Raw genomic sequence first — 19,583 nt, 5'->3', positions numbered from 1 at the left:
CTTTGAATGATTCTTAAGGTGAATTAGATATGACAGATATGACAGATTAGATATGACAGCACTAAAGTGGTTACCTTGCATTAGTTCATAGAAGGGAGGATCAATGAGTTGATGCTGCAGGTGAAAGTATCATAGTGAATGCAGGTATAATCCTGACTACAATAAGAAATTAGGCTGCTTTAGGCCTCAATGAAATGGAAGCAATTAATCATAATGAACAATTCATTGGGCTCTGGGTTTGTTAGCATAGATTGAGGTAGATGATGCAGCACCACTACTTAAAAAAAAGTCAATGATTCTCAAGCAGGAACCTAAATTAGTTTGATTTAGGCTTATAGGAAGTAACTAAATGGAATGATTGAGATAGATTCTATGTTCACTCTGACAGAAAAGGGCTTACTAAAGAATACTTGTTAATATTTTAAGGAAGTTAAAAGATTTTTGGAAGAAGGTAGCCAGGTTGATATTGAGAAGATACCATTTATTAGGTGAACAATTAAGATAGCCTTGTGGAATTAATAGGCAGATTTCTGTTTGGATGGAGTATTGGTTGCATCCTTTATGGCAGCACACGTTTATTAATGCCTTTAATTTTGTATGGGGATCAGTTGCTTCTGGAAATCAATACAAAGAGCAGTAATGAGAGATATTGCTCTTCATCATGTTTATCGATCTCCTGGATAAAGATGTTGGAACAATTATTCATGAGCTTAGTAATGAAAGAAACCCATGCATGAGTATAAGAAGTTGGAGAAGAACATTTGGATACAGGCAGCTCTATGTGTGCTGAAGGATAGAGTTTGTATCTGGCAGATGTCATGAAATATATGGAAGGTTATTATGCACCTGAGTAAGGTCAATGCCAAGCAGCAATATATTGCACAACATATTGAAAGAGAAAGACTTACGTGCTATAGTAAATGAATCACACAGATAGGTGTAAACTTCAGCTCCTCAAGCCTGTTTCCCTGTATTATTGCATCATCGATCTGAACTCAACAGCATTGTTGTTCAATATCTTGCTTTGATGTTCCTCCTTAACCAGAATGCATCAAGGTTCATCTTGAATATTTCAATTGACCAAGAATTTACAAGCTTTTAAGCAAGAGAATTCCAGATTTATAGTTTCTATGGAGAAAAATGTTTTAAGCTGATTGGTTAGACATTTAATATTGCACACCCTTCTTCTGGAATCAGCATCTTCAATGGCTAGAAAGGGAAAAAAACGCCTGTGAAACTTAACTGTATCTATCATGTTAAATCCCTTTTGTCATTCTAAAGACTGGATTTGATCAATCCGAAACCTTATCAATGAAAATCAAACAAACTGCAGATGTTGAAAATCTGAAACAAAAACATAGGCTTCTAAACTCATGGAATTATGTGAGGAATATTTAACCTTTCTTCGTAATTTAGCTTTTGAAACTCCAGTATCATTCTGGTAAATCCTCCAAGATTAACACACTATTCCTCAGATACATTACCCAACAGTTAATAAAATCTGCAATGCTACTTCTGCACTTTTGAATTCTAATGGTGCTGGAAATAAAGCACAACATCCCATGAGAATTAAAGAGTTTTTGTTACCTTTTCTTTCACTTACATAAAATTTCTAGTACAACAACAAGTCAGTTGGTCCATGTCATTGTCTATGATCTGCATAAACTACATCCCTGCAACTTCATTTAACAAATTATAGCAGCATGTTCTTCTACTTCCCAAGTTTTGTGTACTAATCTAGATTCCCCGGAAGTGCAGCTTTGCTATCAACCCCAGCTGCTCTTTATGATAGTGAATTCTACATTCTAACCATTCCCTGTGTGACATTTTTCATTTCTCTGAGCAATCCTATAGCTGCCGGGAAAGTGATTTCTAATTTATTCCCAAGTAACGTGAAAATAACAGCCCAGGTCTCATTTTCCCAAGAGATTCTTCTAGCCTGCTAATCACATCCACCCTTTCACTGTTCTCTAATCATCTTTCTTTGCTGTTTCTTCAGCAAGGACAAACACCCCTCCACCTGGCTGCAGAGAATAATCATTCTGAGGTTGTGAAACTCTTCCTCAAACAGAAGCCTGAATTGGTGACGTCGGCAAACGTGGAAGGGTCCACTTGTGCGCACATCGCTGCATCAAAGGGAAGTGTTGCTGTGATCAAGGAGCTGCTAAAATTCAACAAAGCTGGAGTTACCACAGCTCGGAACAAGGTGACACCTATGGGCTTCATACTGAGGGGAGAATAAATATAAACTATTGATTGTACAAGATAAAAAGTAACATCATTTTATTATATCTTTAAACACTTGAAAAAAACATTGGAGCATAATGCTTTTAACAATAAAGTAATTCATCAAAAATCAAAATAACTGCAGATGTTGAAAATCTGAAATAAAAACAGAAAATGTTGGAAATACTAAGCAGGTTAGGCACTATCCATAGAAAACAAAAACAAATTTCAAACTTCGGATCAAAGACCCTTCACCAGAACAATTTCATTCATCATCTGGTCTTTCCTGCATTGAGGAGACCAAATGCAGAGGAGTATGACAGCCCAGCAGAACCTCTTCATTCATGTGACCCAAAGCTTTCAGGCATCTATGACTAATTCTCCATCACATTCTCACTCTGTCCTCTGTCTCCTAAACTGTTCCAATGAAGTTCAACCTAAATTTGAGGAATAGCACCTCATCTTTCAACATTGCACATTATCAGCTTCTTGACTCAGAACTGAATTCAATCATTTCAGACGCAATTCTATTATTCCCATTTACATCTCTGCTTGACCAACCATGTTTCTTTATTTGACCCAGTACCACTAATACTGGCCTTGCACCGTCATCCCTCCTCAATTAATCTTTTCCACATTCCAACCTAACACAGACTCTCCATTTTGTCCACTTAGACCTCCCTTACTACCCCCCCCCCCCACCATCCCACAACACGCTATGCACCTTCAGTATACAGTATAACTTATATAACTGGGATATTTTTGTTTAACTGTGTCCATACCAAGAGCAACAGAGTTCAATTTATGACCCTTAGCTAGAACTGAATGGGCCAAGCAGAACAGTTGATAAATCCCCATAAAGAGCAGAAGTTCCCTGTTAAAATGGACATCTGGTCCTCAAGAGACTAAAGAAATTTTGCATGTCCCCATCGACACTCACCAGTTTTTATCAATGCACCATAGAAAGCATCCTATTGGGATGCATCATGGCTTGACATGGCAACTGCTCTGTCCGTGACCACAAGAAACTGCAGAGAGTTGTGGACACAGCTCAGCACATCAAGGAAACCAGCCTCCCTTTCATAGATTCTGTCTATACTTCTCTCTACCTCAGTAAAGCAGCCAACATAATCAAAGACCCCACCCACTCCAGACATTATCTCTTCTCCCGTCTCCTATTGGGCAGAAGATACCAAAGCCTGAAACTAGGCTCAGGAACAGCTTCTATCCTGCTGTTATGAGACTATTGAATGGTTCCCTAGTACAATAAGATGGACTCTTGACCTCACAATCTACCTCATTATGACCTTACACCTTATTGTCTACCTGCACTGCACGTTCTCTGTAACTGTAATACTTTATTCTGCATTCTGTGATTGTTTTACCTTGTACTAGTTGATGCACTGTGTAATGAATTGATCTATATGAACGGTATGCAAGACAAGTTTTTCACCGTACCTTGGTACAAGTGATAATAATAAAACAATTCCAATTCCAATATACCTCTTAACTGCTTTCAATCACCTCTCCTAAATTCCCTCTAACTCCTACTATGTCTTTACCTTTAAAGTTATTGAGGATGTTTAATTTGAAAGTTGCATTATAAATGTAAGTTGCTAATGTGCTTTATCCATTGCATGGTTTCACTCTAACAACGTAATTTTCATACCTTACACTTGCTTTTCTTCAGAGGCAAAATCTGGATTCAGATAAACAATAAACAATTTTTTCTCATTTCACAAACATAGTAGAGAAATGATGTCTACAAAAGGAAGATTCTAAATGGTGGGAAAGGAGACCTATGGAAGTGTTAATGTACAAGAGCCTTCCCTGCTTTGATGATTGTAATTTGGTATTTTTCAGAATAAAGATTCCAGTCCTCTCCACTTAGCCGCAGCTGGAGGTCATGCTGAGGTTGTTAAGGTGTTGCTGGAGGCTGGTGCATCTGCCACTGATGAGAACGCAGTGAGTTTTGATCTAATAGAGGTCCTTAAAGTTATGAAGGAGACGGGAAAAGATTTGGTTATGAATACAATACAGTCACAATTAAGTCCAATAATAAAAAAAATCAAGCATTCTATACCCAGTGCCAGGATTGGACTCTGGAATTTGCTGTCACATTCCAGTAGATGAGACAAATATTGCAGATGGATACATTTCAGATGAAGCTAAGTAAGAAAAGGATGGAGAAAAGAATGGAAGGATATCCTGTTAGAGTCAATGAAGTATGGTGGAAGGAAGCTTATAGGGAATATATGTGCTGGCATTGACAATCTATCTCCATGTAGTAGTTCTAATTAACGAGACCTACTGAACCATACTTGGAGGCTTCCAGTTCTCTTATAATACTTTATTTCTTTCTCCACATGAGTTCTATAACTTTCCCCTTTCCACCTCCAACTCATACAATGCCCATTCATGCCACTCAACAAAAGCTCAAATCAAGAATGCTCCTGTTTTTTCTGCACCAACCAATAGCCATGATGTTAATGATGTGTGTGTGCTTGGTGTTTCTTATCACTCACATTAGTGAAGCATGGGCCTCCTTCAGTCGAGCGTCAGACTGCTGCGCAGCTTAATTTATATTAATTGATTAATAAAATATTGCAGATGTTGGAAATCTGAAATAAAAACAGGATGCCTGAAATATTCAGCAGGTTAAGTAGTATCTGTGGAGAACGGAGCACTTAATGTTAATAGTTATGTTAAATTAAGCAATTTCAGAATACCAGACTTTCCAGTTTATATCAAAATTGGTCAGTTCTGATGAAAGATCATCAACCAGAAACATTAACTCTCTGTTTTCTACTCTATAGATGCTGCCCGACCTGCTGAGTATTTCCAGTATTTCTAGTATTTCTTGTTTTCATTTCCAGCATCTGCAATGTTATCTTACCTCACAATTCTAGCATGTTTTCACTTTTATTCTTTTTATCTCTGCTCCTCTGTTTTCTTTCAACATCTTTATTTACAGATCATCCAGAGAGATTAACATGCCTTCACCACTTTCTCCCTTCCAGCACCACCACCTCTGGTGCCATTTGGCTTCTTTTGCTCTCTATTACAGACATTCCCTTTGCTCTGTCCACCCTCCCCCTTGTCTGCAATGTGAAACAGGTTTAACTTCTATCTTTTTCCAATTCTGATGAAAAGTCATCAGATGAAGTGTTAATTCTGTTTCCTTCTCCACAGACAGTGCCTGATCTGCTGAGTGTTTCTATGAACCCATGTGCCGGCATTGGAGTGGGCAGCCTAGAGTGCCTGCACACAGCCATCCTCAGAGATGACACAAAGAAATATGCCCAGTTTGACGCACCACTGGTCATGTCAACTGCCACCACATTGTCACTTATCTGTCTCTGTGCAGACCTAAGAGTATCAAAGAAGGTATCAATCAATGATACTTGTCTGCAATCCAGTCCCTGTCCTTTACAGGCTGGAATAAGAAGTATTAATTGGTAGTAGTTTGAGTACCCTGGAAGAAGTTCAAATTGTCTTGTGAGACTCCGTCACCAATGCCTTTATTCTAGTGTCCCTGAAATTACTAGTGCACTCTAGGCTGTCCACCCCAAACCTGTGCATGGATTAATAGAAACACTCAGCAGATCAGACAACATCTGTAGAGAGGGAACACTTCAATGGATAAAGGAGTACCTCATTCATTCCCTCAAACTGCTCTCCAGTTAGATCATGGTTGAGGTATCTGTATATGTGACTGGAAAGGTGACATCAGAGGGCTCAGCACTTGACTTCTTGCTTTTTGTTTCATATATTTGATGTTGAACTAATGTGGGGGCATGATAAAGTTTACAGATGATACAAAATTGGCCATACGGTTGACAGAGAGGAGGAAAGCTTTTGACTTCAGTAGGGTATATAGAGATGGTATGGTCAGTTGGACAGAAAAGTAAAAAATACAGTTTAATCCAGAGATGTCTGAGATAATGGATTTGAAGAGATGAAACAAAGCAAGGGAATATGTAATAAATTGGGGAACATTCTGAAATGTAGACAAAGAGATCTGTACTAACTCAATGTAACTGCACTGTGTAATGAATTGACCTGTACGATCGGTATGCAAGACAAGTTTTTCACTGTACCTCAGTACAAGTGACAATAATAAACCAATACCAATACCTCAAGAAGCTCACACCATCCAAGTCAAAGTAGCTGTTTGACTGGCACCCACCAGCTACCCTAAGTATTCATTCTCTTGTCTCCAGCTCTCAGTGGCTTCAGTGCATATCACCTACAAAATCTACAGCAATTATTCAAGTAGACTCACAGCATCACCCAAACCCAAGACTTCGACCACCAAGAAAGATAAGGGCAATATACACTTAGGAGTACCACTACCTGCAAGTTTCCCTCCAATTCACATGCCGTCCTGGTCTGGAAATATATCATTGATCCTTCATCGCTGCTGGATCTAAATCTTGGAACTCCCTCAGCAATAGCACAATGGGAGTACATTCACTAGAAGAGCTGCAGCAGTTCAAGGTGGCAGCTCACCACATCTGAAGGACAGGTGACAATGAGCAATAAATGCTGGCCTTGCCAGTGGTGTCCAGATCCCAAATGTGAGCCTGGATATGTGTTTTAAAAGCCGTGAACTGTAATCAAGTGCCAAGAGGAGGGATTGGATTATGTAGCTTTTTTGGCCAGCATAGATATGATGGGCTGAATGGTCTCCTTCTGTGTCATAGATTTTCTGCCTGTCTAAATTCAATATACTGAATTACACTAATCCCAGCCCTTGCCTCTCACCCCTTGGCTGAACCACCTTCTAACAATCATATCACCCTTAAGGACCTGTTGCCATTGAAATAAAGAAAAGGAAACAAAAATAACTCACACAGGGTACCTGAAGGTTGGTGACTACATTCGAATGAAACTGAAGTGGGTCGCACCAGATCCATTGGCTGCAGCTGGTGTAAAGCTGATGGGTTGGTTACCAAGTGTATCCGGCTCCTCGGCACAGCAACTTATGGAACATCCCTGAACTTGATGGAGGGTCCAGGGATGGAGTAGGAAGTCAGATGTGCATGCAGCTATCCCCACCCTGTTCCTAATTTATGTGTTGCATTGTATGGGTACAGTAGTTCAGGACACACTACCAAGAGCTCTGCAGCTAGCTGTCAGTTCTTAATGGACCCCACTCCCAGTCCTTTATCTCTTAATACCTGATCCAACAAAAATCTCTCAATCTTTTCAGTTGTCCTAAGGTCAGCAGTTATTTTGAGGAAGACACTTCCAGATTTCCATCAGTTGTAGTGTGAGGAAGCACATCTCTCTAACCTTGCTTTGCCCATTTGTCCTGTATTCTCCAACAGCTCACTGTTTCTCTGTGGCTCATAATTTATCCCTTTCTTGCCTATAACCTGGTTTGTACCCTTCCAAGGCCAGTATATCCTCCCCCAAGGTGCCATGTCCAGGCTGATTACAATATGTAAGATAAGGACAAGTCATGGCTCTATAAACCTGCAGCATAACTTCGACTGCAGACACAAGAGAGTGAAGGTGCTGGAATCTGGAGCAGTGAACAATTTGCTGGGGGAACTCAGCAGGTCGAGCAGTATCTCTGGGAGGAAAGGAATTGTTGATGTTTTGGCCCTGTGTCCTGATGCAGGGTTCTGACCCAAAATGTTGACGATTCCTTTCCTCCCACAGACGCTGCATGACCCTCTGAGTTCCTCCAGCAGCTTTTTTATTGCTCCATAACTTTAACTCTTTGGTATTGTATTTGATGAAGGCTAACATCCCATTGTCCTTTCAAATTATTTTTTTTTAATTCTAATTGAATGCTAGTCTTCATCACATGGAGGTCAGGATACAATGAACTTTAAATTGGTAAATTGTTTTTTTATTATTACATGTACCGAGGTACAATGAAAAACTTTGTTTTTCATGCCATTCATACAGGTCATTTTATCGCGTCAGTACATCAAGGTAGTACAAGGGAAAAACAATAACAGAATGCAGATTACAGTGTTACAGATACAGAGAAAGTGCAGTGCAGGCAGACAATAAGATGCAAGACCATGATGAAATAGATTATGAGGTTAAGAGTCCATCTTATCGTACAAGAGGTTCATTTGGTAGTCTTATAAGAGCGGGTTAGAAACTGTCCTTGAGCCTGGTGGTACGTGCTTTCAGGCTTTTGTATCTTCGGCCTTTTGCACCAGAACCTATTTATTATTCATCAGTGTGAAAGGTTCTGGTGCAAAGGACATCACAATGGCCCCCAGGCATTGTTGGTAATGGCTAGAAGCCATCACGCTTGTTTGAAACATAACCCCTGATGTTAATTGCTCCCCTGAGAGAAGGCATGGATCCAATGAGCTGAAGAGTGTCATAAAGTCATACTGCATGGAAGCAGGCTCTTCAGCCCTCCAAGTCTGCACAAAGCATCAAGCACTCTCCTACACCAATCCTACACTGATCCCACTTTATTTCTCCACATTCCCATTAACTTCCCCCAGATTCTCCCATCCGTCTACACACTGGAGGCAATTTACCGTGGGCAATTGAACTCCAACCCTGTATGTCTTTGGGACATAGGAGGAAACCAGAGCATCTGGAGGAAACCCATGCAGTCACAGTGAGAATGTGCAAACTCCACACCAACAGCAGCTGAGGTCAGGTTTGAACCCGGGACATTGGAGCTGAGACTGCTGCTATACTAGTTGTGGCACTGTGCCATCCCAACTGGCTTTCTTTGGTGCCATAAAGAATTAAACCCTTGCTGAGAATGAAGGCCCACATGACCTATTTTAACAGAACTTTACAGACGGTAAGAGGCCTTCATCTGAGATAAGTGTAGACTTCGTTGAGATTCAAAATTGATAGTCAGATTTTAACTGTCAATGGCAAGATTGGCACCAGGGGCACTCTTGCTGAGAAATGGTATTATAGAAGAGGCTTATAAAAGTTAAGATTACGTTCATTTTATAAATAAGCATCAGCAAGGCTACTCCTCAAGAGTTCTGCAAGGAATCCTTTGAGCTCATCAAACCTGATTATATCAGACGACTGCCCTCCTTACATTGACAGGGACAACTCCTGCAGGTGTCCAACTGCAAACTCCAGCCATCTTGCTCATTCCTAACACCAGATTAACATAGGCAGCAGTCAGGCCCTGGTTGACATTAAGCCCATCTGTTAAATGGCCAACAAACTGTGATGAGCTTTATACTCACCACACCAACCATATGCTCCCTACCAATCACACCAGGCGGCATCTATTCAGAGTGAAATATGGTTAATCTTTCAGGTCAATAATCTTTCATCAGAACTTACTTTGCACCTGGAAGATGTCCTTGTCACTAACTTATTTCACATTTACTCCTGCTGCTGTTGTGCAATTGTGCTTTGGAGATTTTTTCATTCCGTCCAATACAGAACCTCTTCTGCTGTCCCTTGTTTAAGCAGTATCTTTCATGACTATTGGGAAAGTAGCACTGTAACGCAATTTGCTATCAATAACCTGTGCAAGATAATAAACAGGGTCAGATTATATTTTGAATGTAATCAAACATTCTGCTTACTTGCGATAATTATTGGTTATGATTCCCCCTGTATATAATCATTTTCATTGATTTTCTATTCATTTTCTAGGAGGGGATGAATGCAATTCATTTAGCTGCTAAAAATGGACACATTAATGTCCTTGAAGCTCTCAAAGGCACTCTATCCTTTAAAATAACCAGTACAAAGGTTAGTCACTGACAAGTATTCATTCCATGATCTCACATGTTAAATTTACAAGAGCCTTGCTAATTTGTTGCAATTTTAAAGATAAAAACATCTTCCATAAGTACTGCAAATTGCTTTAGTTATTAACGTGCAATTATATACTCACAGTGGTGTTTTCTGACGACTGACTGATAATTCATACCAAATAATTTCAGTCATTGCACTTGTTAATCTACCACCCAGTAACTGTGTAGAGCAGATTTGCCCAATGCAAAAAAATAAACAATTCCTGGTGTGTCTCTTCGTTGTGATAGCTCTCTAGTGATTCACACTTACTGATCAACTAAACCAGGCCACATTTCAGAGAGCTGTAGCAACAGATCTTCACTCCTTTGGAAAGATCTAGGCATGTGGAGCAATACCAAGTATTTGGAAGTTCATTTATACAATACAGTTATTGACAGAAAAAGAGTGGGTTGACGTGTGGACTTACTGAAATTTGAGAATGCCCTAGTAAAATCTAATTGGTCCATAGACCATGATGATTGAATGTGTACTTGAAAGGAAGAAATTTTGTCCAGACAAATTTTTTCTCCTGTGTCTTCCTCTTGTCTTTCTCCTCCTCATAACAGCAAACAGATATAACGCCATGGAGTAATCTATGTCTACAATATAGCCTCATTCTTTGAACAGAGCTGAGTAAAAATAATACCAAACATCCAGACCCAATTTGCAATGCTAAGAAGATTATAATAGCTAAGTGACAGCCATATAAGTGGCAGCACAAAAAAACATCTTCACTGATTGGTATGTTATTCAGGAATATCTTGTGGTAAGTCTTCTGAGCTCTCTAATAATATTGTCAATCAAGTAAAATTAGTTTGGGCTGGAAATGCAGGCTAAATGAATGTAGAGAAAGACATGTCCCAATTGTCTTTACTGTATACATTATGGATTAAGTATATTTTTGGAAAAAAAATATATGGACAAAAGACCACAGTCTAGGGTCCCACCACCACTGGTTACTGATGGGCTGGGCCCTATGTAACAGCCTCTCAAATGTTTCACTTATGTAATGTTTAAGGATGAAACATAAGTAATGTTGACGTATTGTAAAGTAACATATTGAATTGCTTACTGTCGTATTTAAAGATAATGGCATGTCCCAATTGTATTTGATGTACATAATGTGAATAAAGTATATTTTTGGAAAGAAAATTGAAGAGGAAGGGAAGGGAAGAATAAGAAAACTGAGCAGAAATAGGCTGTCTCGTCCTTCAAGCCATTGCACCTTGTTCATTAACATGTGAAATGACCTTCTGGCGGGCTATTATGGGATTCAGCACTTTATTATGCAGAGATCAAGACGTAATTTGGCAGCTTTGTGGCAGTAGCCTTTAAGAAGAATTTTGACTTGCTCTCCTGCTCTGAAGAAGCCAGTTATTAAAATAAATATTATTACTCACTGACTGCAGAGCTGACAGTGATTTGGGAGTAGGTTGGGCCTGTATTGATAAGTGTGTAAAAAAATGAGGTAATCTTAGTGAAACATGTGAGTATCTGAGGACAGGTAAGGTACCGAGAAAACATTTCCTAATTGTTGGGGAAATCTAGAAGTAGTGGGCATAGTTTTAAAGGGGTAACCCATTTAAGATGGAGATGAGAAGGAACTTCTTCATTCAAAGGTTGTAAATCTTTGGAATTTTCTACCTCAGAGGACTGTGAAGGCTGATTCATTGAATATATGCAAGGCTGAGAGAGATGGATTTGTTGATTATATGGATGTAATGTTTATAGGGAACAAATGGGAAAATGGAGTTGAGGCCAAGATCAGATCAGCCATTGATGGATGTTATTGATGGCAACAGGCTTGAGGTGCCATATTCTTGCTCCTATTTCTTATGTTCTTGAGCTCACTTAGCAACACACATGTTAATCTTCAGTAGACAAAGCTATACAATGCAAAAGAATCAATAAACCTCCCCTCAGCCCACTTTGAATATAAACATCCGTAATTGATTCAAAAACAAAATCAAATCTTGGTGCATTGCTCACAAACCTTAAAATATTGCGACTAATTAGCCATGATTTCATCGTGTAATGGCTGTTAAGATATATTTTTACTCTAGGTTATTTTTCCAGATTAAGCACTCCAAGCATGCGCACTGATGAGTCCACACTCCCTGAAACTAAAGTACAGTTAATCTAACCAAGCTTTCTTTTCCCCGGAGACTGGATTCACAGCGCTTCATGTGGCTGCACACTTTGGCCAGATGGACTTTGTGAGGGAGATTCTCACGAAGATGCCAGCAACCGTGTGCAGTGAGACCCCAAAGACCACCAGCGAGGGACAACTAGCAAAAGAGCAACCAAGTGAGGTAATAAGAGTTGGTATCTTTCTTCCATCTGAAATGAGCAACAAACTAAGCCACAATGATCGGGTCTTTTGATTTAAAGTAGTTTTATTAGATCTCCACCAAATACTTGCTTTTATATTTTAAGTAATAAATGCTTGTTAGGCAAGGTTTCCAGTCAAGGATTTCAGTTCTTTTGCAAATGATGATGGATAAAATAAATAAAACTATTTGCCTTATTATCAGGGTAGTAAAGATTAAGTTATGTAAAGGAATACGCTTGCGTTGTCTGGAACAAAGAAAGACAATAGGTGATAGTTCTTTTGTAGGATTATGAATGATATAGATGGGAAATTTAGGAAGGAAGTGTGGGAAGTCTAGAACAGGGGACATGTTCTTAATATCAGAGACTGCCCATTGAGAAATTAGACACTGTATCTGTGCAGAGCAATAGAATTGAAAGGCAATGTTGTAAATCCAAGATTGAAATATTTTTTTCTAACAAGGGATATAGAGTCAAGGCCAACATCAACAATGATCTCACCAAACAGCAGAAAAGCCTCCGGAGGCTGAATGGTCTATATAGGTAGCTCTGGCTTGAGTTTCAGGTCAAAGCTCATATCACAAATATGCATGTTGCTCTAAAACAAATTATTAAAGTGTGAGGACCTAGCCTTACTTTAATCAAGCTCAGAGGACACCCAAGTCAATCTCCAACAGATGTTAAGGGACCTACGTAAAATAAACAATATATTCTTCGTGCAGTAAATCCCTGTTGCTGCTAATAAGGTGGGTCCTAAATTGGCTGCAACTCTTTCAGACAGGCTCAGTGATTAAAGATTAGGCACAATAATATGTAATGGAGAGAGTTCCAACCATGTATGACAGTTCAGGAAATACTCCTCAAAGTCATATTCCAAATATTTTTATCCAAAAATGGAATTAGTCATACTCATAATCTCTTTAATTATTTAACCAACTTTTACAGAGTGCCCTTGTTGGTTTGGCTTATCAAAGGACATTTAAGAATTAACTGCATTTGCCTACAAAGTTATTAGAGCTGGCAAATGATAAAAATACAGCAAGACCACCAATGTGTTTCTTTGATCAATGAGAAATAGATAGGAGGACCAAAAAAGTAGATGCTTTGAAGTGAGTGAATTCAATGTCAAGTCAGGACAGAAGGGGAAATAAAGAAAGGAAAGAAAGATCCAATTAAAAGAAAGACTTACCTCGAAATTTATTCCTTGTCAGTCATAGTAAGCCCATAATGTATTAGGACCAGTGGTTTGTAGTTTGCTTCCAAAATTCAGAAACAGAATACAGACCAGTATAACTTCTAAATAGATGTTTAACGCCTTCAACAGGGGATAAATTTCTAGGTTACTGAATGAAAAAGGGAACAAAGGGAAAAGAAAAACACTAGAATTGGAAATGTTCCACGTGTAAGTATCATAAAGTAATTCACAATATGTATACACATTTATTGTTATTTAGTTTGTGGTCAAGAGAAATCGATTCACAACCATTAGCAACCTTCAGACTATTGGAGTGTGCTCACACTGTTAATTACTAGAGTTGGCTCTCTATGTCAGCTCTAATGGCCAATTACTGTGCAAAAGTAGCTACTACATGAAAATCATGGGGAAACTGCAATCAAGAAGATACCAGCAAACCATTCACAATTCTGTGATTTCTCATTCTCAGCCTGTTACTTAGAAACCGGTTCATTAATAATGGTTTGCCTCAGTCATTGTTTCACTTATTGCAAAGCCCGAGCTCATTATTTTCAGCCATGGTTTATTTCATAGCTTCAGTGAAATTTGACCACATGCCCATTAGGGAATGACATATAACTCCAAAGGTTATTTTCCTTGTTGTGAATGTTTTTATAAGGTTTTTTTTAATTGAGGATCTCCAATTTAGCACTTGAGGATCAAGATATTTGCTGCGAGACAAAGTTGTAAAGAGAAAGGAGATTAAAAATAGTATGATGAGGCCAAGTTTTGGACTTTAAAAAGACTTGGATCCAAAGAGCTAGAACTCTAAGAGGTAGATTAATCTCTCCATTTTTGTTTTAGATATCGGATGGTCTTTACTTAATTGGGGCTGATCGTTTAATGAAAAACAGATTTATTGTATACTGCAGACAATGGAAGCCTGAGATAAAAACAGAAAATATTGACAATATTCAGCAGGTCAGGCAGCATCTGTGGAGAGGGAAGCAGAGTCAGATTTTCTCTTGGTTTCTGTTTCTATAGTGGAGCAACTGTAATAGCTTGCTTGAAGCATAGAGGTCATAAACATAAGAAGGGAGTGGGGCTTTGGCTGCTGTTAACTCATTGGTGCAGGGTTGAAGATCACTTGCTCCTTGACATATGAATCTCATCAAATTCTGTACACAATGTCAGGGGGTTATCTCAATTGGGGCAAAAACAGGTACAGGGAGACTATGGGATTCAAAGAGATAGCTTAATTGCTCAAGAAAACCCAGATAAATAAGGATGGTGCCATCTTAAGTGTACTGTTGGCCATCCTCTTTCAAGCAAGTGTAAAACTAAAGAGTAATTATTTAGTAACAAATGCTGTGTTAATCATCTAGGTTAATGGAGGTTTAATGCCTTTATTTCTTCTGCTTCAGTCAGGGTACACACCATTACACTTGGCAGCACAGTCGGGACATGAAAACTTGGTTCGTCTTCTTCTTAACTACCCAGGGGTCCAGGTGGACACTCAAACCAGCCTGCAGGTAAGTGGTCACCTTCGTCGAATGAATAAATTTGTGTTTGTTACTGCATTAAGGACACTCCCTTTATCACTGTGGTGACATTACTGAATGTGATCTTTTTAAGCTCATGGCAATTGTGTAAGATGTACATTAATGGGTGGACGGACTCTGGTTCTAAAGGGAATGGTATTGTTATCACTTGCTCACACCTAGGGAAATCTCAGAATTCCATCTATATGCAGCCAAATGGGGAAGTTTGAGACATCCTGAAGATTAGATAGTGGCACATCTCATCCACTGCTCTACTGGCTCATTACTGAGCCCAGCACCAAAGCAGTGACTTTCTGAGAAAGGTCCATACAAACTTCTCTTCCAGCTCTCAGCTTTACATCAGCAAAGACAGTGTAGGAAAACCAATCCCACTCATTGCCTTAAGCACTGAGAACACTAATACTGAGAGTTTGACTTTCAACAAATGGCAATCATTTCCGCGGTATACTTCGTCCAATATTCATTTAGGTGCCTTCAATAGAAACAAACATGCTGAGTTTAAAGGATCACTGAACCAGCATCACCAATTTTGCACTGTTGTCTAAAGCCAAAATTATGTGCAATGAGAGTCTCATTTGCACCTGGGCTAAGATTAACTAGTTCAGCAGAGACAGTCAAGTGATTAAACTCAAGGGTGACCTGATCTGTGATAGCACTGGATTTCTCCAGTTGGCCATCACAGGGAGTTCTAACACTGTGCGAAAGGACCTGTGATTCTGCAGTATAGTTAAAAACACGATGCTTCTGCTCTCGAGTTGCTTCTGCTCTCGAGTTTATTAATTAGGGCATTTTCTGCCTATGTTCTTCTAGAATGTTTTCTTTTATCTCCTGCACTCAATAGAAGTTCTTGGCCCTTATTTTAAATCCTATTGGATGGAATAATTAATGGGAGTGTGTCTGACCGCCTTGGATAAGTTGGTGGACCAAACACGATGATGGACTGAATAAGACAATAGAAGTGTTGAGCTGGTGCCTGATTTAAGGCTCAGTTGTGCAATGGAAATAGAATGAGCTTCCATCTGCCAGATGACATACCTGGAACCTCACTACCCCTTGAACCATTCCACCCCTGGTGACAGAAGTCAGCTTGGCCAGGTAGCTGAGTTCCTTCAGGCTGAAGCTCCAAGGGCAACTGCGAGTTCTCAGAAAACAGACTGAAGGTCAAGCTTGAGTATAAAATTCAACTTCCAGTAAGTCTGGAATAATTGTTTTCCAGTAACTGTTGCAGAGATCAGTCTGCTCTGACAATGCACATACTGATAATATTGCTGTTGACTCAGCAATCGTCATCAATGACATTGCCTGAAAGTTTATTATTTGGTTGGTCAAAGTAGATAAAGATTGCAATAACTGACAGTGACTCTTCCATTCCTCAGGATTCCTGAGAGATTGTTTAAGACAGGATATGTCAACCATTGAACAAATGTGCATAACAAATGACGTTAGACAATGATTGTGGGAACATAGCAGAAAACCAGGCACTTCATGCTATGACTCACTTCCTCACTTACAATAAAGTGGTATTTAAAATAACACTTGATATACATTTAAGTTCTTCAGTTATCTTGTAACCTTTTTGCTACTTCTCCATATTGAAAAATCAATGGGAATCATCCAGTTGAAAATTTTCCAAAAGAACAATCATTCTTGGCCATTAACAAAAGTGAAAGTTTCAAAAGACATCCAATACTCAAAAGCATTAATGTGTGTCATATCATTTTAGGGATGTGTACTGGATGTACAGGATTGACAATTAGAGAATATAATCAAAAACATGCACTAAGTCTAAGACACTGTTAGTGAAAATAAAATTGGAATTTACAACAAATTTTACAGCAAAGAAACAGGTTAGTTGCCCCACAGATTTATACTTCACACTCACCTCCTCCCACCGTATTTCATCTCAAAAGCAAAATACTAAAGATGCGAAAGATCTGAAGTAAAAACAAAATGTACTGGGAATGCTCAACAGGTCAGTTGGCAGCTGTGAGTAGAGAAACAACAGTTAATGTTTGGGGTCATTGACTTTTCATCAGAGTCTGCTGAAGGGTCATTGACCTGAAATAATAACCCTTTATCTGTCTCCACTGACTTCCAGCATTCTTAGCGTTTTTTATTTTTTATTTCTTTCCAACTATTCGACATATAGAACATAGAACATTACAGCACAGTACAGGCCCTTCAGCCCACGATGTTGTGCCGACATTTTATCCTCCTCTACTATCTATCTAACCCTTCCCTCCCACATAGCCCCCCTTTCTCTATCATTCATGTGTCCATCTAAGAGTCTCTTAAATGTCCCTAATGTATCTGCCCCACAACCTCAGACGGCAGTGCGTTCCATGCACCCACCACTCTCTGTGCAAAAAATTTACCTCTGACATCCCCCTTATAACTTCCTCCAATCACCTTAAAATTATGCCGCTCGTATTAGCTATTTTCACCCTAGGAAATATCCATCCAGCTTTCCTATATTTAAAAAAAAATCAACCTGTTCCCAAGGGGAGACATTCTGAAGTGGATAGTTTCAATAAAGTATATTATTCACTTAAAAAACCTTAAGGTGAAATTCCTGACAGAGGGAATTTCACCCAAAATGATATAATTGGAATTTGACAATTGGAAATTGGAATCTTGGGTCCCCAAAGCCAAACCTTTTCCAAAGGAATTCACCCCTTGAACAATGGCATAGAAACAAGCCATTTTCTTACTGACATAAAACTTTCCTATCACTGAGAAGCTTCTAGTGCCTTTCTGTAACTTTTACCGCCCTTGATGTTATAATATAAATCCAGTAATGGTGATGCATTCATTCAGATGTACTTATTCATATGCTCACATAGTTAGACATGCACGATTGCACATGCATACACGTAAACAGTTCTCATGTTCCAAAGAGGAAAGCATGCTACTCATTTATCAATTATATTTATTTATATTCTTTATTTATTTTAAATGTAATGTTGAATATGCGCCAAGTATTTTGGTCTACAATGTCTCAGAACATATGATGCAGGCCAAAAACAAAACAGCACTTCACTTCCATTACATAAGTGAGTATTCCAAGAAAACACTCTACCAAGAGTTGCCTATATCATATTACAACACATCAATGGTATATGGTTACAGGCAGGCAGGCCTGCAGACCTGGTATTCCTGATGGGTGCTGCTGTTAGGTAAAGCTTCATTCCTGCATGCTTGAGCAGTCACATTTACTATTTGAGCTTGACAGTTACATTTGTTCCTAATAGGCATATCCATTTGAGTCCCCTTTATGATATTCTTCAAACAAAGTGGAAAGAACTTGCATCTGTGTAGCAGGGCGTTCTGGAGAATCCAGAAAGGGGAGGGAAGAGCGAGAGATGGACAATATGACCATGAGAGCAGAGCGCAAACTGGCGGCAAAAGTGATGCCATTTTCAAGTTCAGTGCAAGTTCTGTTTCACATGTCCCACAAAAAGTAGCTTGGGCCCATCTGAGTACCTAAAGCTACACCTTTGATCTGGAGTGGGACTTGAATTCTCAGCCTTTGAACTCAGAATGCTACCTACTGACCCATGGCCCTATGAGCATTATATCTAGTGTGACTATGAGCAGGCTGTCATCACTGTTGGTTCCTGTGTCTTGGGTAAAATGGGCAAGGATTTCATTTTAAAAGGTTTGGCAGACATTTGCAACTTTAGACTGGGAGAATAGCCAAAAGAACCAAATGTTCTTTTGTTCACAGTGTAAGTGGCATAATATATTGTACGTGTCTTCAGGAACAGGAGGATACTAAACAAATATGATTTTATCGGATGATTTATCCACTTGATAATTTTTTATTGTAATTTGATTTTCATATGAAGACACGCTTCATCAGTCTGTTCTCAAGTCTGAATGGATGACGTGATATTTAAGAGGGTGACTGGTTGATTCTTGTTCCAGGGGACCACCCCACTCCACCTTGCAGCACAGAATGGCCACACTGCAGTCGTCGGGCTCCTCCTGAGTAAATCCACCTCCCAGCTGCACCTGAAGGACAACCGGGGGTGCACCTGCCTTCACCTGGCAGCTGCCAACGGGCACATTGAGATGGCACGAGCTCTCCTCGGGCAAGGAGCTGAGATCAACGTCATCAACAAGGTGCATGAGAAGGAGCATGGTGCTTTGAATCTTGCATTTAGTATATTTTCTAGCCCTATGTACAATTTTCTCTCATGATTTTTGTGTCATATTTGGATTAGATATATAAAACGTTGCAGCCCAAACCACAATACATAAACCTTGCATCAAGCCAGCTCTACACTTTTTCAAAGAGCTCTACTTTTAAATTTAGATTGCAGCATGGATTAATGCAGCAGAACTCAACTGCAGGTTTTTGACTTAGTTGCATCTCACTGCAAGTTTCCATTCTTCAAATAACTTCAGGCTGTAGAGGTTCTCCTGAAGTCCAAAGCAAAAGTCCAGCTGGTGATTAGCATTGGCAAGCCTCTCCAGTTAGCATCAAGGAAAGTGTCAATTCATCGCTGACTACCAGCCCATAACAA

At 39.3% G+C, this 19,583-nt stretch overlaps 1 protein-coding gene across 1 annotated transcript in view; it reads left to right on the top strand.

The window, feature by feature from the left end:
- The window catches only part of trpn1 (transient receptor potential cation channel, subfamily N, member 1), a 173,535-nt gene that overhangs the window by 137,749 nt on the left and 16,203 nt on the right, over positions 1 to 19,583 (top strand). The window contains exons 19-24 of the mRNA XM_052023457.1: positions 2,000 to 2,206; positions 4,090 to 4,191; positions 9,844 to 9,942; positions 12,153 to 12,299; positions 14,917 to 15,024; positions 18,982 to 19,179. Of these exons, the coding sequence (XP_051879417.1) occupies positions 2,000 to 2,206; positions 4,090 to 4,191; positions 9,844 to 9,942; positions 12,153 to 12,299; positions 14,917 to 15,024; positions 18,982 to 19,179 (861 nt within the window). The remainder of the gene's footprint in view (positions 1 to 1,999; positions 2,207 to 4,089; positions 4,192 to 9,843; positions 9,943 to 12,152; positions 12,300 to 14,916; positions 15,025 to 18,981; positions 19,180 to 19,583) is intronic.

The sequence above is a fragment of the Pristis pectinata genome, chromosome 9, assembly GCF_009764475.1.
Source record: "Pristis pectinata isolate sPriPec2 chromosome 9, sPriPec2.1.pri, whole genome shotgun sequence".
NCBI classification, from domain to species: domain Eukaryota; kingdom Metazoa; phylum Chordata; class Chondrichthyes; order Rhinopristiformes; family Pristidae; genus Pristis; species Pristis pectinata.
The sequence above is the reverse complement of the archived record's forward strand: the minus strand, read 5'-3'. Positions and strand labels throughout refer to the sequence as shown.